The sequence below is a fragment of the Grammomys surdaster genome, unplaced genomic scaffold (genome assembly GCF_004785775.1).
Source record: "Grammomys surdaster isolate TR1022 unplaced genomic scaffold, NIH_TR_1.0 63, whole genome shotgun sequence".
NCBI classification, from domain to species: domain Eukaryota; kingdom Metazoa; phylum Chordata; class Mammalia; order Rodentia; family Muridae; genus Grammomys; species Grammomys surdaster.
Window position 1 is genome coordinate 10,487,701 of NW_021604565.1, and position 25,032 is coordinate 10,512,732.

The 25,032-nt window shown below is 37.3% G+C and overlaps 1 protein-coding gene across 1 annotated transcript in view; it reads left to right on the forward strand.

The window, feature by feature from the left end:
* Cpq (carboxypeptidase Q) overlaps positions 1–25,032 on the forward strand; it is a 437,003-nt gene that overhangs the window by 265,603 nt on the left and 146,368 nt on the right. Inside the window, exon 5 of the mRNA XM_028767431.1 lies at positions 6,034–6,145. Coding sequence (XP_028623264.1) covers positions 6,034–6,145 — 112 coding nt within the window. The remainder of the gene's footprint in view (positions 1–6,033; positions 6,146–25,032) is intronic.

The following is a 25,032-nucleotide window of genomic DNA, read 5'->3' on the forward strand; positions in this document are numbered from 1 at the left end:
GAGTTGGATGACTCTACTCATAGTACAGCTATGTTTGAATATCGATTCTGTTCTTCACCTTGGTGGTCATATTCTTCACAAGCTAAAGCTCCTCTGTTTTAGTTTTTGGGTCTGGGTTGCTGGCCCAGTGTTCTAGTCTCACATTTAGCTCTGAGAAGTTTTGTATGTCTGCACCTAACCACACACCTATCTGCTTATACTTTTCCCCAGCTGCATGCTGCTCAGTCTGCCAGTGACTTGGACTCAGAATTCTGGTCTGGAAAGCATGGTTTCTTGATTTCTTGTTCTTTTCTTCCCTCAGTCCTAGCCAGGCCCAGTTATCTGACCTCAAGAGTGAGCTTTCGTAGTATTTCTTTCCTGGGCCACCCATATTCTGCCTTTCTACCCCACAGAACTAGATCTCTGCAATCTGTCCGTGTGGCACCCTGGATGTGAGGACTTTACTATGGGTGTCGTCTCTGATGTCATTGCAGGGAACAAAGTACAGTTTCAATGACTCTGTCTATAGCCCCTGACCTGTGCAGGAAGTGATGTGCAGGACCATTCTCTTCTTCACACAAGGATTCTTGGAAGTATGTTTGTGGCCTGCCTTCCAGCAAGATCCAGATCCCAGTGCCACTGAGGCATTTTTGATGTTACCCCTGCCCTATCCCTAGTCTTTCTTGGGGTCATTCATTGGAGGCCTGTGTGAAAGATCTAGAAAATGGGTACCTAATTTTGGTGGTTTGAGTAAGAATGGCCCCCATTAGTTTATATATTTAAATGCTTTAGGAGTGATACTATCTGAAAGGATTAGGTGCTATGGCCTTTTCAGCGGAAGTGTGTCACTAGGGGTGCGTTTTAAGGTTTTAGAAGCCCAAGGCTGACTCTCTCTTCTCACTGCTTGGGAATCCAAATGTTGAACGCTTAACTCCTTCTCCAAGACCATGTCTTCCTGTGTGCTGTCATGCTTCCCACCACTCTGAAAATAAACTAAACCTCTGAAACTGTAAGCCAGCTCCAATTAAATGGTTTTCTTAATAAGAGTTACTGTAGTCATGGTGTCTCTTCATAGCACTAGAACAGTGACTAAGACATAATTCACTCAGAATATTTATTTATATCTGTATCTCTAGCATATAGTAAGAACTCAATAAAATTGTTGAAGGAAATTATGTGTAAAAGACCAGGATGATTTCTCTAATATATCACATTAGAACATTTTCATAAAAATATACTGCTTCCCATGCCATTCTTTCCTTCTTGTTCTGCCCTGTATTTGTTTTTATTTGTCTTTTTTAATTTAATTTTTATTGGATATTTTATTTACATTTCAGATGTTATCCCCTTCCCCCCCACACACAGAAACCCCTGTCTCATCCCCCCTTCTCCTGCTTCTATGAGGATGTGCCCCCACCTACCCACCCACTCCCATCTCCCCGCCCTCGAATTCCCTCACACTGGGGCAAATCTGCTTGGATCTAGAGTCCAAGGACATCCCAATAACAGAAGAGGGGGCACATTTGTGTGTTCTGCTTATCTTAATTCTATCCTTCTCCACTTTCTTTGTTTTTTATTGGATGTTTTATTTACATTTAATATGTTGTCCCCTTACCCCATCCCCCACCCACCCTGGAACCCCCAATCCCCTCACCCCTCCTCCTTCTTCTCTGTGGATGTAACCTCTATCTACTCCCCCCCACTCCCACCTCCCCACCCTCAAAATTCCCACCCCCTGGGGCATCCAGCCTTCATGAGGTCAAGGTTCTCTTCTTCCACCTATGCCCAGCAGGGCCCTCCACTCTTATATATTCAGCTGAAGCCCTGGATCCCCCCCCTAAGTGCTCCCAGGCTGGTGGTTTAGACCCTGGGAGCTGTGGTTGGTTGGTATTATTGTTCTCCTCATGGTGCCGCAAATCCTTTCAGCTCCTTCAGTCTTCACTCTAACTCCTCTATTGAGAAACCCATGATCAGCTCAATGGCTAGTTGTGAGCATCTGCCTCTGAATATGTCAGACTCTTGAAGACCTCTGAGGAGACATCCATATCAGGCTCTTATCAGCATGCACTTCCTGACTTCCACATCAGCATCTACCTTTGGTGACTGCACATAAGCCACACTGGCCTGGCAGGGGTTTCACTGTACCAGCCACATTCTCTAGACTGCCTTGCATCCACTTTCCTCCTGCTGAGCACTTTCCCTCACTCCTCAGGTATGCTAATATATGCTTCACAGAGAACACACTTCAAGTTTCAGAGCACCAGGCTCCCCATTCTCCTCCCTACTGTTTCTTTATGGCTGCTATTGCTGTTTTTGTTGTGTTTTTTTTTTTTCAGTTTACTTACCTTTTAATGAATTTAGAAGAAAAGGCAATGGTAAGGCCACTTAAGAGGAGGAACTGGTCAGAGCTCTGCCTGATTTTCAGGTGACAATACACAGGGGGAAGGGATACCCCAATTTTTCTTTCTTGGCTGTGAATGCTGTTTATGCTCTAGGGAATTAGAATGAGGGGATGATAGTCCCCTTTTACCAGGTGCTAAATTTTTGTGAACTGTAAGTTTACTCCTACTCTGGGTCATCTATTTTGCTTGCTTAAATTATATCCAACTTTATTACAATTCATACTCATTAGTGTCTGACCCTGACCTAGGGCAGGTTCTCAGTTGCCCTGTGATTTGTATATTTTTCTGGATGGTCTTCTAGGCTACAGTAGAGACTGGTCTGATATTATTCTGAATGAAATTTTCACTGCTGTTTTCTACACACATATGTCGAAGGATTAACAATAAGAAATTTTCAATTTTTCTTTTAATATGCTACTAAATTAGAGGTAATTTTGTCGTTACCCTATTAAAATAAAGACTGAATTTATAATCATCAGATTGTGAGCCCCAACATTTTATGATTTGAAAAATGTTTCAAACTCTCACAATCTAAATGATATGTTTTTTCTTCTATAACACTGTGCCATAGGTCATATCATAGGTGTTATAATTTAAATTTTTACTACTCCAAACGTTCTTTCATGTCATAACTGCTAATGTATGTAGTAGCAATTGCTACCTAAGGAGTAGAAGCTTGTAAGAGACACAAAGAAATATAGTTATAAAATTATCTCAGTGACTGTGGAACAAGTCAGACATATAAGTAGATGGCTGCCTCGATGTGGAAATTCTTGAATGAACCAAGAAAACATTAACTAAAACACTTTCTGACATTTTAGTCTGCTGCAATCTTGATAGGACAATGGTCCTGGGCTATGAGGATGGTGACAGATCTCACCCTGACTTCTCTGGATGACACTACTTTCTAAGTCAGAAGACTCTGCTATGGCAACATGCTCTTTTTATTTTTGTTTTGTTTTCAATTCTCCCTTAGAAACAATTCATTTGGGTTCATTATATGGCCATTTGTTAGTCTTGGGCATTATCCTTGTTTGTGACTACAATGAAGTCATACTAGGCTGGGTTGCCTGTAAGTCATCAGGAGATCTTTCAGCTGCTCAGTGAATAGGCAGTGTAGAGGTCACAGTCATATTATAGGCCACAAACCCTTTCCCTAAAGTAATGGTGAATTTTCATGTTAGTCTTGAAGAATATTGGTTCAGCTTCGGTTCTCTGACAGCTTGCTGTACATTAATTTCTAAAAATGTTGTTGGGTTTAATGTCAGGGAGAGTTCACATATGCAAACTATATGAGCTGAACACACCTGTATAACCAGCTCCCACATCAGAAACAGCATGATAGCTTCACAAAAACTTACCTTGTACCTCCTTCCATTTTCTCATACTTCTTGACACAAGATACCCCTTCCCTGATTTGTTTGGATTTATGCTTTATGTAGATGGAGACATACACAGTATTATTTGGAGTCTGGCTTCTTTTATTCTTCATCCTGTTTATTATACATTGCATTTGTTTGTTCTTACTGTTGTGTGGTGTTCTACTCATGAATACAATTTGTTCATTCTACTTTTAACAGACATTTGGATATTTTCTTTTTCAGATGAGGACAGGGTTATTCATATTCTGTTATGAAAATTGTTTTGGCTAAAGTACACACACACACACACACTTCTGCATACACCATACAACTAGGAGTAAGATTTGAGTCATAGTCTGTGTGTATGTTCACAGTCCATAGGTAAAATGGTTTTCCAGGGTAGTTTTATAGCACTCTGATGTGTATGTCCTTTATTGTTTATAGACATGGATTTTTCTCCTGGTAAAATATCTTTTCACTCTCTTAAAGAGATCCATGAATAAGGAGATACTTTTGACTTTTTGCAAAGTCTTAGTTACTATTTTTCTTTATGGTTTATTATTTTTTGCATTAGGAAACTTGCCTATTGTAAGTTGATAAAGCTGCTTTTCCTAGTGTCATTATCTAGCTCTGTAATCTCTCTGATCCATCTTGGCATATTATGTGATACATAGGGACCAGGATATTTTTATTTCAAAACTTTATTGAACTCGCACCACATTTGTTAGAAATGTTCACATATATTTTAATTCACTAACATCTATGTCTATGACTTGACAGTATAGCACTTTTATATCACTCATGAGACCTTGGATTCCATCCCTACCAATGAAAGAAAATGTTTATTTCAGTTCTAGTGAAATCACTTTCATGTTTTCTGAAATAAAATTACTAATGGTTCCTTTAAATACTATTTAAATTTACAGGGATTTAAACTTTATAATATAATCTCTTTGTTTCTCTTTTTGTACTAAGAAGAGATCTCTCTTAAATGTGTTGTTCAATTAGATCTAAGTGTTAAGTCTTATTTACTTATAAATATCAAAGTAACATATAACATAAAACACAATAATTTTAAAAAAGTATTGTTCTCATTTTTAATTTAAATTAAATTTGATATGTTTATTCTGTTCTAAAATCAATAACCAGTTGAGAATATAGTTGAAGTTTTGAGCTCCTTTTTATGTAATTTCTTACTGTAAGCCATAAAATGATTAAAAATTAGTTAACAATAAACCAATGCCCTTAATACTCAAGATTATATTATGTTGTAATAGTTAAACTATGAACAATTTTTAGCTTAAACAGAAAGGAAAAGAGAGAGAGGAATCTTAATCCAGAAACATAGCTACTTTGGCAAGAGATCAAATCCAAAGACCTAGGTCTGTGTGATCCAGCTTGAATATAGACACTCCCTTAGTAAACACCTTTATCTCTCTTGCTGAAATGCCTTTAGTACACACCTTTAATCCCAAACTATGACATCTAATTGAGGGGCAGGAAAAGGTATGATTACAGAGAGATTTGACAGAATGAGTTAGAGACAGCATATGTCTGTCATGAGAACTATAATGAGAACAGACAGAAGGAGAGGCTACTTAAGAGTAGTGCAGAGAGAGAAGAGTCAGTTGTGTTCAGTGCAGTTCAGTTGAATGCAGTTGAGTTCAGTGGAGTTCATGCAGTTTTTCCAAGCAGAACTTTTCAGTCAGAATCCAGGAGATGCCAATTGAATTAATTAGCCTAGAGAGGAATTTGAGCCAGAACAGTTGAGTTGAGCCAGCTAGCCAGATTTCAGAAAGGGCTAGAAAGTGAGGTTATTCAGCAGTAAATCTCAGAAGAGGCTGAATCATTCTAGGCCTAGGTTAACAGAAAGAGGCTGAAAGCTGAAGCCTTCAAGGTCTGAACTTGCAGAAGATTAGATTGTATGGAAGCAAGAAGCTTCCAGGCCTCAGCCTAGGTATAGTTAGATAGAAATGCTCTGGGCTCAGTTCAAGTTATGTATTTGTAATGCTTGGGCATGGCTCTCATCTCATCCCTTCCTATGAGAAAATAAAAGCAACATCTACAATATTATTAAGGAAAGTCACAAGGGGAAGGCTTTTACCACTCTGAAGATGAACATGGAATTGCATTGATGTGGTTATACCTAGTTTCCCACTAGAAACAGTATGTGTCTCAGACACATTCTAAGACAAATATAAGAATTTTGATCTTAATGTTTGAAATACCTGAATGTGTCTTCTTTGATATAATTTGTCTTAGTGTTTTCCTCTTTTTATTATCTATTTTAGGTTGTCCTGGTCAGTGGACATCTGGACAGCTGGGATGTTGGGCAGGGTGCCCTGGATGATGGTGGTGGAGCCTTCATATCATGGGAAGCACTCTCACTTGTTAAAGATCTTGGTAAGTATTTAGAAAGTCTTTAACCAACATGTGATAGTCTCAGTAGTGATATGTTAACTCTATATAGAAACTTCATAATGGATTCATTTTTGTGGTACATTGAAAGATCCTCCTGTGGTTTATATTTTTTTCTCGGTTTACTCCAAGAATAGAATTATTCTTATCTTTAAAGGATAACTTATCCCTTAAAGAAATTTTAATCAAGTATATTCCAGATATTTAAAGTAAATATTATTGTCATCCATTGGGAAAAATAAACAAGCAAATAAAACCTGAACACATGTAACCATATCACTTGGGGACGATGCCAAACCATGCATGGCCAAATGCAGAGGGTAACCAACTGCTCCCAACTTCCTTATCTTCTCCTCGTAAAATAGAATAAGGCTGTGAGACTTGTGGAAAAAGCCAGTCATCTTTCCATCAGAAAATGCTTTAATGGTTAAAGAATGATCCTGTAGTCATGGTAGGAGAAAGTGGTCCTAGATATGGCTGAGGGGAGTAGGAATTGGAAGATATGGCTAATAGCAGCTCCTTTTGATGACCATATTTGCAAATAAATGTACATTTTTTTTTGATTTGCTGGTCAATAGGGTAGACACGGAGTGTAGTTAGAAGTAAAAGAATACTCTGAATGCAGACTTCATTGTCTGAATTATACAATAGTGATTTTGAAGTGCTTCATCTGCAGAGTGTCCTGGATGGTAGCTGTAGAACAAATTCTGTTTCAGATAACATAGAGGTCAAAACATGTATTGTTTAAGTATATATTTCTCCAAGCTCATGATTTTCTGCCACTTTTACAGGGTCTTCTTGTCTTCTTCATAGGTCAATTAAAGATTATTCATCTTAGAAACAGCTCAGTTGTTAGAATACAGCCTAACATACGTGAAGCCATGGGTTCGATCTCTCAAAACTCATAAAAATAGATATGGTGATGTATGCCTGTCATTTTAGTAATCAGTTTCATAGTGAGTTCAAAGCCAGCCTGGGCTACATGAGACTCCATCTAGAAAAGAAAATATGTTTCATCTCTCTAACAGTAGATGCTGACATGATCTTGTTTTCAGAAAATCTTTGTTGTGGTATTTTAATTTATATTTTTTATAAATTGTGTTTTACTTGTATTTTAAAATGTAGAAATAAAAACTGCTTATGTAATATTTTTATGCAGGTATTTCTCAACCTTTGACATTTTTAGATTATAGTGTGGGATTTTATAACATCTTCAGGCTCTCCCTACTAACTGCCACTATCATTTACCACTATCACCCCAAAAATGTTAACAGTGGAAATGTCTCCAGATACTGTCAAATGTCCTTGGATAAATGGTAAGAAAAATTGCCCGGATTGGACAGACAAATAAATAAACCAATAAAATATCTATAGGTATTTGACACAGGATCTTATGAAAAAATAAACAAACTAATTAGAAATTTCCAGTTGCACATTCTTAACCTCCCAGCATTGTTATTATACATGATAGAGAAGATTCACTGAGCAGATGCTATGCTTTCTGTAAAGCCTTTTGTAGAAGCTTGGCAGACAGAGAAATGTAGGGCATGCTTTCTCTTCTAAAAGGCTTAGCACAGAGCCAGAGACCTCCACATTTGCCCACGGGCACTGTTGTAAGTAGAGAAATAGTTTCAGTGCCTACTTTTACGACTTTACAAGGTTAAAGAGAGAAATTGTTCAACAACTAAAACCCAAATAATTATACTCAGAGGTCTAGATTTTGTGAAATCATTCCAGAATGAAATGAGTTCTTGGGGAAAACATGAAAAAAAGAATCAAACATGTGTCCTTACGGAGCACAGATGTTTATTCTGGAAATTAATTTTATTTCAATATATTTTGCCAATTTGATAAAAAATAGAGTGGTGGAATAAAAACAGCAACTAGTTCACCTGAATTGGGGTTTAGGTCACTCTGACTACTTTCTTGGTCTTGGGCAGGTCATCTGAACACTCTGGACTTCATGCTTGTCATCTCTATTCAATGGTAATCTTCCAGAGTATTGATTTCATTTGCTCTAGGTTGAGACAAAAATCAGGTTTCTACATATGTAATCTCTGTGCTCTGGTCCTCAATGTGGGACCCTAAACTACTGTTAATTGAGTTCAATTCAATTTCAAAGATAAATGTCAAACAGCAGGCATAGTGAATGGAGTATCCTATCTCTAAAAATACTGAACTCAGAATTTGTTGTTGTTGTTGTTGCTGCTGCTGCTGCTGTTTGAGTATTTATTTTGTTTGTTTTGGTTTTGTTCCATATTTTAAATTCACAACTTTAGTCTCTGAAACATTTATGAGAATTCATAAGAAAATACAACTTAAACTGCACAATAAAAATCATTTCTTTCAAGTATGTGTTGTGAGGCAGCATTGACACAGTGTCAAAATCACAGGACACTAAGTTGGGCATGGTGATACACAACTTTAATCCCATCACTGGGAGGCCAAAGGTAGGCAGAACTCTAAACTAGAAACTAGCCTGGTACAATGATTTGTGTATGCTTGGCCTAGGACTTGGCATCATTAGGAGATGTGGCCTTGTTGGAGAAGGTGTTTCACTGTGGGCTTTAAGACCTTCATCTTAGCTGTGTGGAAGCCAGGATTCTGCTAGCAGCCTTCAGAGGAAGATGAAGATCTCTCAGTTCCTCCTGCACCATGTGTGCCTGGAAGCTTTCATGCTCCTACCTTGATGACAACGGACTGAACCTCTCAACCTGTAAGCCAGCCCAAATTAAATGGTATCCTACAAGAGTTGCCTTGGTCATGGTGTCTGTTAATAGCAGGAAAACCCTAACTAACACCTGATATACACAGCAAGTTTCAGAACAGCCAGGGTACACAGAAAAGAAAAAAACTATCTTGAAAAACAAACAAAAACAAAAGGAAACAGAGAAACAAGAAGCTCACAGGACACTGGAGCTAGAACATCTGTTTTATTCATACCTCAGATCAACAACTTTCTAGTTTTCTACACTTAAAACTTTGGTAACTTGCTTGGACTCTTTGTTCCTCAGTTTTCCCATCTAGGTAATAAGGATAATAATTCCTATCTTTTGTGCCTGTTTAGAAAATTAAACGAAGCATTAGTCTAATCTATTTACAACAGGCCCTGACAAAACCCAAGTTCTTCATAAATATTATATTTTAGAGCTTAATAAGCATGACTCAGAAAAGCCAATCTAGTACAAGAGAAGATGATGTTTTTTAACCTGAAGCCCCATTAGTTACTGCTCTGCCTTCTTAGTATTTTAGTTATAAAAGTGCAACTCTTGAGCCAGTGGCTATAGAGTCACTAACATATCCGTTCCCTTTGCCATTTAAACCCCCGTCCTCCTGTATGATGGAAGCCTAAGGAATCCTTCACCATTTCCATTTTTATATAAAACTTATTGAGTCTTAGATGTCTTCTGATCACTTCCTCTGCAGGCACCCTGTTGAATGAATAACCATCATAGAATTTAAAATTTAAATTGGAACTTCTGTTGTTAGATTATCTATGTATTCATCATGAAGGTCTGGGTCCAGTGTGTGACTTACTAGTTCTGTATGAGCACCAATAATTCTAGATGAGCTTGGAGAATGAGATGAGTTCAGTACTAGAACATGTGCTTAGTGCCTGTTAGGTCCTGAGCTTGATCTTCAACACCAATAAAAGGAAAAATAAAGCAACAATAAAAACCTGAGACAAAAGAGAAAAAAGAAAATTAAACAAGGATTCATAATTAAATTAATTAATTATATTGAGCCTAAACTCTTAATTGGTGAATCATGAAAGCTCTGTGGAAATCTTTTTCTGAGAAAAATGACACTCTTCTTGGGTACTTTCCCTTGGATGAGATGTCAGGCAGCTTGCACATCAGCATCTTTCGATGACTTGTTAATTTGAAGTATTAGTCCAGTGGGGCTCTCTGATATTTGAAATTCTTTGTCTAAGATTTAGCTTTGCACTGTTCTGTCCTTTGTCTTCGTACTTTACAACTCTTACAGATTTACTCTTTTGCCCAAGCCATCAGCTTAAATTATATTCAATTAATCTAACAAGATATTTGCATTTTATAAATATAATCAGCCATTCCTAAGTAACTGTCAGCAACAGGCTATTTGTTGTGCAGTACTATTGAATCCTCTCTCTCTCTCTCTCTCTCTCTCTCTCTCTCTCTCTCTCTCTCTCTGTGTGTGTGTGTGTGTGTGTGTGTGTGTGTTTGTGTGTGTGTGCATGTGTGTGTGTGTGTGTGAGTGTGTGTGTGTGTGTGTGTGTGTGTGTTTTACTGGATGTGACACTGTTTATTTGAGATGTCATTTCCTGGAACATTCTGGTGTCAGTTGACAAAGCCTGTGGCCAAAACTGCTATACTTCACATTGTTCGTTTGTTAGTCAAAAAATAAACCACCTTCTAGTCCAAAATACTTCCAGTTTTATCACTTTTTATGAAGTTAGAATTTGCAGGGTTTTATTCTAGAAAAAGTGAAAGAAAAAGAGGGAGCATTGCCTTGATCTTGAAATGTGGGACATAAGAAAAATATTTCTAAAACTGTGTGGTGTGAGCATCCTGCTTGTGCTTATCATCAAGCATCAGTCTATTGCTTGTAGGTATCTCTGGCTACTTTGTGGGTTCTGCTTTCTTCCATCCCTTCCAACCTTTCTCTACCCTTTCAACCCCCTAGCACTAGATAGGAGAGAAAAAAGATAGAGGGGGAGAGGAAAGAGCTCCCTGAATAAAGTCAGAGGTCAAAATGGGGATTACATTATTGCTAGACTATTTCCTGTTGATTAGAGGTGTTGAGTTCATTGGGACAAGTTTGATCTTCACTGTCAGGATATCTAATTTTCCCTTCTAAGTGCAACCTTCTTCTAGTTCTTGTTCTTGTTCTCATTCTTCTTCCTCCTCCTCCTCTTCCTCATCTTCCTCCTCCTCTTCCTCCTCTTCCTCCTCCTCTTCCTCCTCCTCCTCCTACTCCTCCTTTTCTTCTTCTTGTTTCTTCATTACTACTACTTAACAAACCACAACCAATAACAGCCAGCAAACAACCCACACCACCTCTTGGAACCCTATCATTTACATAACCTCTGAAAAGTCCTCTGAATTCCAAATGTCACATAATCATAGAAACTATCTGCAACTGGCAAAATCATGCCCCTATTAGAGGATGTAGCAAATCATAGTCAGTGGTCAATTTGAAGCAGACCCATATCCCACACGTGGGGTTAAAATGAAAATATATTCTTACAATATTTATGTGTTCTTTTTTCAAGAAACCAAAATCCCAAAGTTGTCACTACAGTTTCTTAGGAGATATTTATGTCTATGCTTTTTTGCTCACTCACCCAAGTGTTTGATGTGTTGATAGCGTTTCTGTGTCCTAGATGTCTAGACCAAAGAAGAAGTTTGACATCTGTGAAATGGAAGAGAGATTTGATTCAAAAACATCTATAAAATTGCTGAAAATGCTCCTTAACTGTGACACATACAGTTTACTTTGGATACCTATGGAGGGAAGGATGTATGTCGTTTGGCTGAGCAAGGCAAACTCAACATGCTGATTCTTGAGTGCTCGAGCTTTGTTTAATAAAGATAAATTAGGGTTCCTGAAATACAAGGAGACAGAATCAGGGATTCTCAGAAGTACGTATATTATCCAGGAGAAACCTGGTGTTATGAATATCCTTGGATGGTGGCTGAAGGTTAGTGTGGCAGGAGCCACATATATTTTCTTTGATCTGTCAGTGAAGTGTCAGGTTCTTGTAGAGTAAGTACGTTTTACTTTTATAAAGACAAAAGTGTTCCCAACAGCCCCCTCTTAAAAACAAGTAAATGAAACAGAAGAAAGACAAAAAGAGGGGAGAAATCTTTATATCACTATTAAATTGAGTAGTTTGTTGACATAGCTATAAGGCAGAAGTTAGAACTGGAGAGACTTATAAAAGAATCACCAGACCTGCCTGATCCAGAATATTTCAGTGAAGACAGTCAAATATATGTCAAGGTGTTGATTCTGTTAGTTTTATGCAGCCATCCCCTGTGCAAGTACTCTCACTTAGAAATGAAGACAAATTTGAGGAAGTGTTCTTTATCTAGGTTTTTCTCAGATCTGCCTTGGAAAATTACCAAGAAATCCAATCCAGTATAACTCATGTATGGAAACAGTCAGCAACTTCCAATGGGCTAAAAGTCATTTAAACTGTAGGAATAGGGATTCTATGGGCCCTGAGCCCATATAGGGACTGGCTCACACCTAGAAAAGATATTGCACTTTGATAGCATTCATCCTAAAGTGTCAGACCTCTGGCTGTACTAGAAGTACCAACTGTGTTCGCTGCATGCTGTGATGTGCTAAGCCCTCCAGTATACACATAGTCATTTCTTCCTGTTAATAGCCTCAAGCAGCAGATATAGCTGTTGTGACAGCCACCATACAGAAGAAGAAAGCAAAGCAGAAGAAAGTTACATGCCCTATCCAAGATGATATAGCTGTCTGTCCAGTGGAAAATGTAAATTAAGCATATTTACTCCAACCTGATTACTACTGACAGGCACCCTTGAATGCTGGTTCACTGGAATATCATTCTCAGCCCGACTCAAGGAACACTCTTTCTAAACCTGTCAAGAGATAATATTAGAAAAGAAAAAAATATATACTATAAACAGATTAGTTTAAAAACTTCCTCTTAGTAATTTCGTTTTTCACGAAAGACATTTGTTAAGAGAATGTGCTTTTGAGCGCTGTCCTGGGGCTTTCTGAGAGGAGATAGAACTGAAACAGACTGTACAAGTGATCACAAAATGGCCTTCGTTGGGCTAAACCCCAAAGCATTTACATCAGTTTTCATTCTAAATTGCCTGGCTTCCTTTGGGACCATGTAGTGCTTCCATAACTGACCTATAGAGGCCGTATTTAAGGAGCATTTATATTTACTTAAAGAAAACTTTACCTGATGACTCCTTTCCCACACAGTCTGTTTTATTTAAAATAAATGGAATACTATTTAAAATATAATAAGTCTTTCATCTGCTATGTTTTTCTGTGAATCTGAATTTCTTTTTCTACAGGAAATTTTTAGCTTAAAACATTTCAGGAGCTCTGTCCACTCTGTCCTACTTTAGAATCTTTCTTCACAATTATTTTACAAGCACAAGAGGGGAAACTAATAACCCCTCCATCAAGAAACCTGTGGAAGTCAGTGGTCTTCATTACGTTCACAGACTAATATAGTCACTTGAAAGCCTCTACAGGAAATCAATTTCTTTAAAGTATTTAAATGTTCCCTCACCATTCAGTTTAATTTTGTTAATTTACTTTTTAATGTGTAAGTGGTGGTTTGTATTTTTTTTTTGAGAAAAAATTGGTCTTGCATTTTCATAACTGCCTAGTGAAGCAAATGCGGATAACAATTGAGGAATTAGAAATCTTAAAACTACGTTCATCCTTTTTCTTGTTTCCTCTTTCTGCTCACTTCTAAAAGAGAGCCTATGGTCATGGGCATTTGTGGCCCTTTCTCATATCCATTAAAGGGTTCTTCTCATTTTTTCATTCAAATATGTCTTTCATATTTTGGTAAGTTATGTAGTGTCTAGCTTTCATGGAAAACACTTTTTAAGACTACAAATTGCTGATAACTTATTCTGAGATTCAAATTCATTTGTAAGCTTTAGTAATACACTTAACATCCTTATGTCTCATTCAGCTAAAATAGGCATTTTTGCTAGCATATACAAAAGACAACTTGTATATAAATTGATCTGTATAGTGTGTCTATGAGATAAAATAAGATTTGTCAAAAATGACATTCTTACACTGTAATTTGCCTTCTAGTTTGGATGTGCTATGGGAATAGCTGTAGTCATTTTAGAGCTATAGGCTATTTGAATGTTGTGGTTACTGTTTTATCATTTGATCAGAATGTACCATTTTAATGTACAAGTAAACATAACAGAGGCCTTCAATCACTCCCTTTCTGATAACCAAGAGGAAGGTGACACATGAATGCTAAGAGAGGATCAGTTCCATTGATCTTCATTTTCTATAGTTTGCAGTGGTGAATAAAGCAATAGATTCTTGGAGAAGAGGGGCCATAACATGCAATACTCTTTAAGGTTAGTGTCTGAATGAATTTCCTCTCTCAAGAATGGAGTACATACAAGTCCAGGATAAATCTATGTGGAAGAGGTAGATACCTCACTGAAACCACATCACTGTAGTATAGTGTGGTGACTTACAAGGAGGTTATTGTATTTCAGTAACTGACCATGTCATAATAGGCAAATCAAATGGAGAGAATACAGTTTCTTCTGCCAAGAGCTCATGGTCTGAGAGCCTCACACAGGCAAGGACATTTAAGCTAAACCTCAAAAAATTAGGAGGTAGGAGAACAAAGGAAAAATGAGAATCTGTGGATGTCTGTGCTTAAAGGAGCAGAGGATATTTCTGTAAATCGGAAGCAATAGGTAAGTAAAATGTGGTAGGAAGTGTATCAAATGAAAAATGAGAACTTGTGAAGGCAGCCATATGCAAAGTGTGAAGATGCGATAGGAAGCAGCAGCCAATAAAGATTTTTAAGTATGAGATTGACATGATAAGGCTTCTTTCTAAAATGAAAATTCAGATAAATTATTTTTAAACTTCTAAAATAATGTGATCAACACCACAAAGATATTGAGGAACTGAGCACGGGGATCCCAACTATGTTAAGACACAGCTTCCGAGTTGCTAAGTATAGCTTATTGTCATATGCTTAGTCAGCTTCTACCTTACTAAGCTAAATACATCAAAGAGGAAGTGATGGGATTCCGGTGGTGACATATTTTGTTCCTACACACTTTCTACATCATGCCAACTCTGCACTTTCAAAAGCTGTGGTTTAACCATCTTCCAGGAAGTTCTCTTCCAGTGAACTTTTTTAAACATACACTTTAGGTTTGAGTTCATAGACCTTATGGAAGATGGTGAAATGTCCAAACCACATGGTTACCTAGTTTTGAAAATCATGTCCAAATATAGAATAGGCATCTTTCCCTGTAAATCTGTGACCATTCTCATATGCAAGTAATATGAACAGAGAATATTTAGTGATATGTGATTGTGATAGGTTAAACAGAGTGTTGAAAGACATGGAGTGTTATTAGATGGCTTGTTTTTAGTATTGCTAATGCCTCATGTAAAATCAACATCACTGATTAGCTAGTGGTCAGCCCATATTCTTGCTCGATATCAGCATCTCTAGAACTTATGAGGTGACCAGATATCTTGGACTTTTTCAATCCTTCAGCCCTACTGCCCAGAATTTGAAGGTACATGGGTAGTCAGATAATCACGTATTCAGTCTTTGGATCTCTTGGGTTCAAATCCTATGGTAGTGGTGGCTATGTTATCTTAGACAAATGATTCTGGTTCATATGGCTCTGGTTTGTTGTTATTGTTTACAATGAGAACAATCTATCTTGAATAGTTGATGGGATGGTTTGAAATAATTTAGATGGTGACTGGCCTTTTCTAAGCCATTAATTAAAAGTAGCAGCAGCAGCAGCAGCAGTAGTAGTAACAGGTGCAAGTGGTCCAGCAGAAAAAGTAATCTCAGGAACAGTTCAACTTTCAAGTGTTCCTGTTCATAGATGATTATCATGCATTACCAACATGGCCAGGTCCCAACTCCATAGCAAAAACACCATATAAATAAGAGAAGAGTGGCTGGCCCTGAACAGCCAAAGTCCTCCATGACTATACATAAAATTAATATAGGAGCAGATTTTCACTTGTTGCTTTAGTGAAGAACATGTAAAAGATGTCTTGTAGATATGATATGGAATTAAATTGAAATCCTGAAGCATGAGGAAGGGGAGACTATTATATTTTCTTATCCTTTCCTCTGTCAATGGCCTCCACATAACTAATACTGTATATAGAAAGTTTATATATTCTTGTGTGAAAGAAATAACAGGATGAAACTATGAAGAGCTATGTAACTTACTGTGAACTCAGTTGTTAAAGTTAGAGAAAAACACCAAGTCAGAGAAGACAGAGATTCTGGCGCTGACTACAGTGTATCTGGTGACCACATCCTCAAAGAATCTTGGCTTTTAGCAACATCAAGTATTCACAGGCTCAAGAGGTTCTCAGAATGTCTTCATGCAAAGAACCTCAAGGAATTTTGATGATCACTTACGCTTATATTATTGTTCTTTTTCTGTGATAATGGAATCTTTTGAAAGGAATACTTTCGGAGTATAATTTGAACTATTCTGACTGGTGCTTTAATGAATATATATGGGAAAATATAATGAACCAGTGTTTTAAAACCTATATACACGTCCCATTTTCTATAGACCATAGACCTATGCCATTTCAAATGAACATTAGAACAAAGAAATATTTTATGAAATGCTTTATACTAGAATTACACATTGTGAAGAAAAAGAATGTATGGTTTCATATTTTATCCTTGAATAATTTTAAGTGAAGTAAAATTATTGTTGATAAAACTTTTGTTCATATAAAAATTTTGTACAAAAAGTTTTTAAACACCATTGTTTGTATCTATAAAATATAAAATTTCTATAAGAAAACTCCATTTCTGATTATCTCATTTTTATGATCAACCATATATTGAGCATGGTGGAGTATACAATTAATTACTGAATATATCCTATGTGCCCGGGACATATTGTCTTACCTCTGGAAAATCACTGGAACTCAGATCCTTATCAAAAGAAACAAATGACATTAAACACAATGTGAACAAAGCATATATCTATCACAGTTGCAGAAATGTCAGGTTCAGTGGTGACAGAATGTTGGTGAATATGGCCGTCGCTATGCCCTCCTCACTGTGATCGTCACATTGGAGTTCACATGTAGTGTTGTGGTAAACAGTGATGGGGATATTAAGTCAACCAGCTTCATAGTGGTAATATTAAAAACAAAAACAAAACAAAAAAAACCCTTTTCTACCACCCCTGAATCATTATACAGCAATGGAGCATTGGATAATTGTATTTCATATTTTGTGGTTTTACTTTATTAACAGTGTCAATGATACCCTTAATTTAAAAGTTAAATGAAGTCGATTCAAATAAAATTTCTTGTCCAGATCTTAGATTGACATAAAGAGAAAATTAAACTATTCTCAATTCTAGGATAAAGTAATGATAGCAGTTAGCATCCTTGAACACACCATACTCTGTGCTACTTGGGCAATTCTCATTTGTTGTAAAAGGCAGGAATTACAATTCATTTGTTTCTAGTTTTTATAATAGGAGTGCTACGTTGATGTTTCTATCAACTAAAAAGGTAGAAAGTCTTTTCTTTTTTGTTCAAGTGGCTGCTAGTACATTTTCCTTTCTGATTTCTTTCTGATTTGCTAAGAAATATCTTAAACATTTAAAATGGCAGAGACAATAAACAAGCATATTGACTTAGATTGACTTAGATTTCATAAGTGCTAAAATTTGTGGTGTGTGTTTCAGATCCTTACTGTGGAAGAGATAAAACATTATAGTCATGGTTGAAATCTATTTTGGACCTTTATACCTCCTGTCCCCTCTTCTTTTCAGTTGTAACCCACAGTTGCCTATAGTCTGAGGTTGTTTTCGCATTACTCTGTAAGTACATACAAAATAGTATCACATAGTTTTATTATTATGAACTTACATAAATGATATTTGTAGTCAGACTTACTCTGTTTTATTTCTGTCTTCTTGAGAAACATTTAGTCCCCTAAAAACTGGTCTTCTTTGTTTTCTAATATATACACTTGTGTCCATAAGTACCTCTGAGTATTGGATTGGCTATGTTTCACAAGTTTTGAATAAAATAGCCATTGAATTAAAATATGGAGGAATTTTCTTTATGATTTCTTCAACTCTAATTATTGAAACCTTTAAATTTTTAGAGCACAGTATTGTTGAGTTGTTGAATCCCACTTCTATTGGATACGGGTCATAACATAGTCTCTAGAATATTAATTTTTTGGTGTTCATTGAGCATTTATTTTGGTTTATTACCTAGCCTATTTTTTCAAAACTGGTTGTGTTAACTTGAAAAAGATGATGTGTTAACCTTCCTTTTCTTGGAATAGGGCCTAACATTTGTTTATTATAGCAAATTTAATACCATTATTCAATAAACTCATATATCAATACTAGAGTTTTCTTTATCAGATCTGGGGACTTGCATTTGTATTAAAAGTTCCCATAAGGACTGAGATTTTATAAATTTATCCCTTGACGTTTTTACAGCTTATCTTCATTGGGTTTGAGACTTCGTTGCTTCATGCATTTGAATCTATAGCTCTTTACTCTTAGGCATGTCATCCCTGCAAGTTTGCTTTTACTTCTATACATATCACAGGGCTAGCACTCTCCTCTAGATAGACTTCCTTTTTCTGCTCTAGCTTCAACTTGACAAGGTCATTGTTCTCTAGTTGACTTTGCTGTAAAGAGTATCAAGTTAGATTTTTTAAACTCTCCAACCTGACAGTATCAGATAATGGAAAATTTTGTTCTCTTTGCCCTCATTGTACTTACTGACCATTTTTGTAATTTTTCCAAAATTTTCTGTATTAAAGTTGCATTTTTATTTTTCTATTTTTTCTTTTCACTTTCTACTAAATTAACTGGTTTACTTAATCCATCCTTTATTTTCCTCCTAGTATGTAGTAGAAGTTTATCTATCTTTCTTGTGCTTTTATCAAAATATGTGAATATTTGTGTTGATGCAGGTCATGATGAAATGAGACAATAATTACAAATTGTTCCAGTATGTTGTCTTCAAATGAAAATACACACACACACACACACCACCATATATACTACTATAAACTACTGATTTACTTAGGCCTATGAGTTAGTTATTATGAAAGTTTTTTTCTTTATCATTTTTGAACTGTTTCCTTGTAATTTTTAATTCTTTAATTTTTAATTGCCCTTTGTCTTAGTTTCCTCATGTGCTAATAGGAATTATCTTTGAATGCTGTGTAATCAGGTGTAACAGTATAGGTGAGAGTTACTTTTTCTTAGAACTAGGGTGCTACCATACCTCTGGGACCTAGACTTGTTCTTGCAAATCTAATCACACAAATGATAGATGGTACTTTCACCAGGATTCATTTGAGAGCACATTTGTTTTTGTTTTCCCTCTGTTCTGATTTGTTTTGGTTCTCCCATCTGGCAGTTGAGAGTTGTGTGGTGGGGTAGGTGGGAAGAGTGGGATTCAGCGACGATAAAAGGAAAAATCTCCTCAAATAGTCTTCCAGCTTAGAAAGCAAGTGCCTGACCTTGTCTCGTAGCTCTTAGCTTCACCTGCAGATCTTCATCTATCTTTCTTTATAGCTTCCTGAGTGATTTTCTCAGAACCAGTGTTTTATTTCATGATACTTCTCTTCTGCTGTGTTTCTAATCTTATTTAACCTTTCCATTAAATTTTTAAATTAATTTTTAGATAGGTTTGAGATTCACAGAAATATTACAAAGGTTACTCAGAGATCCTCTGTCCTATACACTCAGGTCTCCCTGTTAGTATCACAGTGTGTTTGTTTCAATTAGGGAACAAATGACCATGTGATATTATTAACTAAAAGCCTGTGGGACCTATTCAGAATCCCTTAGTTTATATCTAATCATAGCTTTCTCTGCTGGTATCCCAACTAGGTACCACATCACATGTAGTCACCATGTCTTCCAGGATCCCCTTGGCTGGAGGGGTTTCTCCTTCGAAAACAAGCAGGCATCTAAGGAATGTAAAAGTAAAACAAGATACAGCAAAAACAAACAAGTCAGATAGAATAAAACAAACAGAAGAAAAAGAGCCAATGAAGAAGCATAAGAAACAGATACAGACACAGAAATGCACACAGGCATCTCAGGAAAAACTGCAAGCCATAAGATATATGCATATGTTTAAAAAGAAGAAAAGCCCAAACACAGCAATATGAGACAAGAAGCCTCCAAAAATGCTGAGTTCATTTTCTGTTGGTTGTCTGCTGCTGGATATGGGGCCTACACTAAAGAGTGATTTGTTTCCGCAGTGAGACTATCCTGGAAAACTAATTTTTCATTTGCAAGTGGTTATCAATTGAAGATAGCTTCTAGGTTTAGGGATGGGGACATGTGTCTACTTCTTTCAACTATATGACCCCTATATGGCCCCATGTATGGCAGATAGATAAAGGCCCTGTACATGCTGCTTCTGTCCCTGAGGATTTTTGTGTGAGTCAGCTGGGCTGTGTTGAGAGGCCTTGTTTACCCACAAGTTACTGTAGCACCAACTATTACTTTCTGCTCTAGTACCTGGGAATTTCTTCTCCTTGTCTGTTATTTTTTTATTCTTTGCCTTTTTCTCACCATCCTTTTTCTTTATGGTATTATGAAAGATAGCTTGGTTCCTGGTTGAGCTAAGGCTTGAAACCCTGGAGGTCCTGAAGGGACAATAGGCATTTTGCCTGTTCCGGGGTACCAGGCCCCTGTCACTAGCCACAGCCCCCCCCCCATACATTTGTAGCTATCAGTCATGTAAAAGCAATGCCCCAAGCCCCTCCACAGATCCAGGAGTCGATCTGTGGTCACTGTAGTCTCAAGAAAGATCTCCATTTTAATGAAGTACCTAAAGGCCTGGAGGGCTTAACCAATAAGCTTTCCTTCCCAGACATTCCTCCCTGCAAAAGAAGGTATTTAACCTCAGACCCACCCTGAGAAGTGGTGTATGGTTTTGCTCACCCACTTTCTGCCATGACAATAAATGCATTAGAAGCATGGACTGCCTCTTTTCATCAGGGTCCACTGTGGGGAGCAATGGAGAAGGCCTTCACCTATAGAGTTGCTGTCTAATCTCCCATAGAAGGCCTCTCTGTGCTCAAGCCGAGCCCAAGCCTAAGACTGCCTACCACTGTCAAGCCAAGAACTCTGCCCATGGAACCAGCCAGAGCTTCCCCCCCCTTTTACCCTAGTCCCGAGCTAAATCCAGCTCAAGGGCCCCCACTTTGTTCCCAGCTCTTCCATGGCTCCTAGAGGCACGTGGGTGTCTGAAAGTCAGAGAACAAGATGGCCCAAGGGGACCCCTGAGCCAGCTCCAGCTATCTCACACCTAAGACTGTGCTTCTCCACCCCCAGAGTGATGTCCTGGGGTTGCCCTATGGCCCAACACCTGTCTGGTTATGGTGTAGGGTAAGTATGGTCAACTTTCTGCATCCTGCCTCCCCGAGTGGCTGAGCCTTGTTATGGAGTAGACACGGTACCCTCAACCCTACATTTTTTTTCTTGTAATATATTGAATAATAAGAGTTTGAAATTTTTCTAATTTGTGTTTCCACATTTTTTTTGGCCATAGGACTCCTTGTTTCTGAATTAGCTTAATTGGCCAGGTGAACACATCCTATTTTAAAACTCCAATGAATGTATCTGAAAAATTAGGACAGGCTGTCCTCAGTGTCTCAGGTTCACCCAGCATGTGACAGCAAAGACAGGGTTAAGGAGGACTGTTAACAGTGATGCTATAAGGACCAGCATTCCCTAACTGATTTCCATCTGCTCTCCTGTATATTTTTAGCTTTTCCATGTACACTTTACCTGATTTTTAAAAATAGAACTATAAATATGTTAACTAGCAATAATTTATTTCCACATATCTAATCATACAAATTTATAACAATTGCAATCTCAAATATTACATGATGATAGTCATGGTAGCAAGTTGATATTCTTCTAATCAAAAACACATTAAATTGGCCTATTAGTTTTCACAGAGACCTTATAAAGAACTGATTTTTCTGTATTTTACTTTAGATTGTTTGAAATGGATTTCTTGATTCTCCCTAATGATCCCAGCTTTAAAAGTGCTGCCCTCAAGATACCAATTAAAACCCTAGAAAGAGGAGAGCTTGCTATCCTCTTTCCTGGAAAAACTTAGCTACTGGTGGCTGGTAGCCTCTATTCTCTCCCTCTTGACTGGGCAGTAGTATCTATAGAAGAAGGAGATGAGGTTCCTAAGAAGTCAAGGTTCAGGCACTGAGTAGCATCTAGATGCTGCTGCTTAAACCAACGTGGAAGCATCACATAAAATCATCCTCTGCATCTAACAGTAATCTGCCCAGCTTTTTCCCTCTGAATTTCAGGGAATTTTAGCAAGTTGAAATTAATAGGACAGAATTCTATTTGCTCTGTGAGTTGTTTCCTGCTTCCTCATGAACCTTTAACCAGAAAGAAGATGTATCCCTCTTATCACTGATAAATCTGAAGATCAAGAAGTTTCAGTTGACAGAGTTGAAAGGAAATTTGAAGATCATCTTTAGGAGAGTATTTTTGACTTACAGTACAGGATGCACTTGTAGTCCACCATGCTATCCCAGTCCCATTTCCCTGTTGATTAATCTTTACCAAATAGGTCTTCTCATTGCACCTTCCAGGAGCTTCCTACAGGAGCATCCTTTTGTCTTATCTCTTCTGTAGGGACAGAGCAAGGAATACTTTCTCTTAATGTTGGAAGAAATCTTTAAAGACCTTACTGATACTGGCTTTGTCTGAATCTCTCCTTTAAAGAAAGATAGAAGCTGTAGAATGGAGGTCTTGGAAAACATCCAACTCAGACATCTACTGGCTGGTGTTGGCTGACCCTTAAGATAACCAAGTGTTCTAATGAGGATCACAATTTTTCCAACCAAACAAATATCTATGACTCACAAGACAAAGTAACCACTACACACAACAAACTCATAAATTAAAGCCAAGGAAGGAAGAATACAAGGCCACTAGCCTCAACATAATCATAGAATCAGTGATAATGGATTTAGTCTTTTCACACCCTAATGTGTTTCACCATATTCAACTGATCAGTGCAGCTGTATCAAAAGAACCCTAGACTAGTCCTACATACATGAATGCCCAAATATCTGAGTCTGGCTGTGCTATCTATGGTATTAAAGACTTTGAAAAGCTTCTGACAAACCCTGCTTCAGTCTTCTCATCTGTTAAATATTAATAATAATAATACCTAGGCTATTCTCTACACGTAATGATTTCCTTACATTTGGATTACCAGATTTGTGACAGTTGGATCTTATTTATCCTTACACCTCCAGAACTGGGCCTTCAAGATGGCATGCACCATGTTCATTAGAGATGACAAAGTTACAGAAGTTTAGAGAAGGTATACACTGTTATTGATTCTTAATGTCTTTAATACTGCTGTTCTGTTTCCTTAGAGCAGTGATTCTCAACATTTCTAGTGGTATGACCCTTTAGTGTAGTTCCTCATGTGGCAGTGACCACTCCAGCATAAAATTAATTTTGTTTCTGCTTCATAACTGTAAATTTGCTACTGTTATGAATTGTAATATAAATATTTATCTTTTCTGATGTCTTAGGTAACCCTGTGAAAGGGTCATTTGACCACACTAGAGAGGCCTCACCCCACAGCTTGAGAACCACTGGCCCTAAAGTATGAGTTAGTCTAGATTGCTATTTTCCACTCTCTATCACTAGGAAGAAACAGAAGGAAGAAAAGTCCCTAGAGTGAATAGTGACCAACCACTAATCCTGATCATAGATGAGTGACTTCCAAAGCTTATGCTGTTTCCTTGTAGATGCTTCTTTGGTTTCAGTACCTGGTACACAAAGTGGATGGGCTGGGCCTTCACATAGGTCTATTCTGTGTCACTTGATGAGTGTGTTTCAGCAATTATTAACAGCAAGCTGAACTCTGATTATTATCACCGGTCATTCTTTGGTCTTTGAGTAATGTTAGTGGCAAAAATGTATTTCCAATAATACTGCATAAAGTGCAGCTTCTTTCTGCAGATGTGGAGTGTCTGAGGTCCAGATTATACAGATGAATTCTTATTTTAAAGCTCCATCACTATAGACTCTGAGAGCCAAAATAAAGTATGGAGCCTTGCCACAAGATATATCTGATTTTGCTCATCTATCCAGGAAAGAAAACTTTGAGAAGAATTACATATGTAAGGAATGCCTAGGTTCAGGAAAAGTTCTATTGTTCACATTTCACAGATGGGAAAATTGAGTTTGATAAAGAAGCTTTGCTCAGGTTTTGAGACAGAAAGATACAGTCAAGTCTGCTTACTGCTGATAGAGATAATTATATTGCCATCTTCAAGAGATGCTATGATGAATCAGAAAGAACATACATTTAGAATTAGGGAATACAAAATCCAACCACATGTACTCAGTGAAGGTGAGTTTCTACTGACTTTCATTTCCTTTGCTTTTTTTTAAATGTAAATTAAAGTGTGATGAAAAGCAGACTTATAGATTCCAGCTGCATACTGACTCATCATCTCATTCACATCTTTCCTTCAGATAGCCTGTTGTATGCACATCTCCTGTTATCAAAAATTGGAGGGAGTAACATGACCTTCATTTGTTGACCAAGGCATGAGTAGGCAGAGCACAGTGATGTATGCCTCAATTCAGGAAGGAATAGAATCTCTGTTGTATAGGATGGCTAGGCTACCTGATCTGTCCATACATGATCCCCAGAAATTAACCCATCTTCACCACTGTCTTTATCATGGAAACGTGTCTGTCTATCTAAAATCACTTCAGATGGGAAGGATGAAGGTGCCACAAAGTGTCTATGGCAAATCCATTTCTATAATCACATACATAACGTTGTTTGTATTATTCTAACTTTGCCACTTTGCTTTAAGATGCTGTATTGCATGAATCTGTCTGTGTATATATTTGTTCCTTAAATCAGAGTTGAAGCTATTAGTTTCATAGCTAAAGATAATGATTTCCAAATTCAATGGTCATTCTTGTTCAGTGTATTATAACTTTATAAGTCATTATGTATGTTAAATACAAAAATAATAATGTAGACCTTTTACAGTCCCAATGGGTGAGAATGTTATATGTTTGGAATCTCAAAAA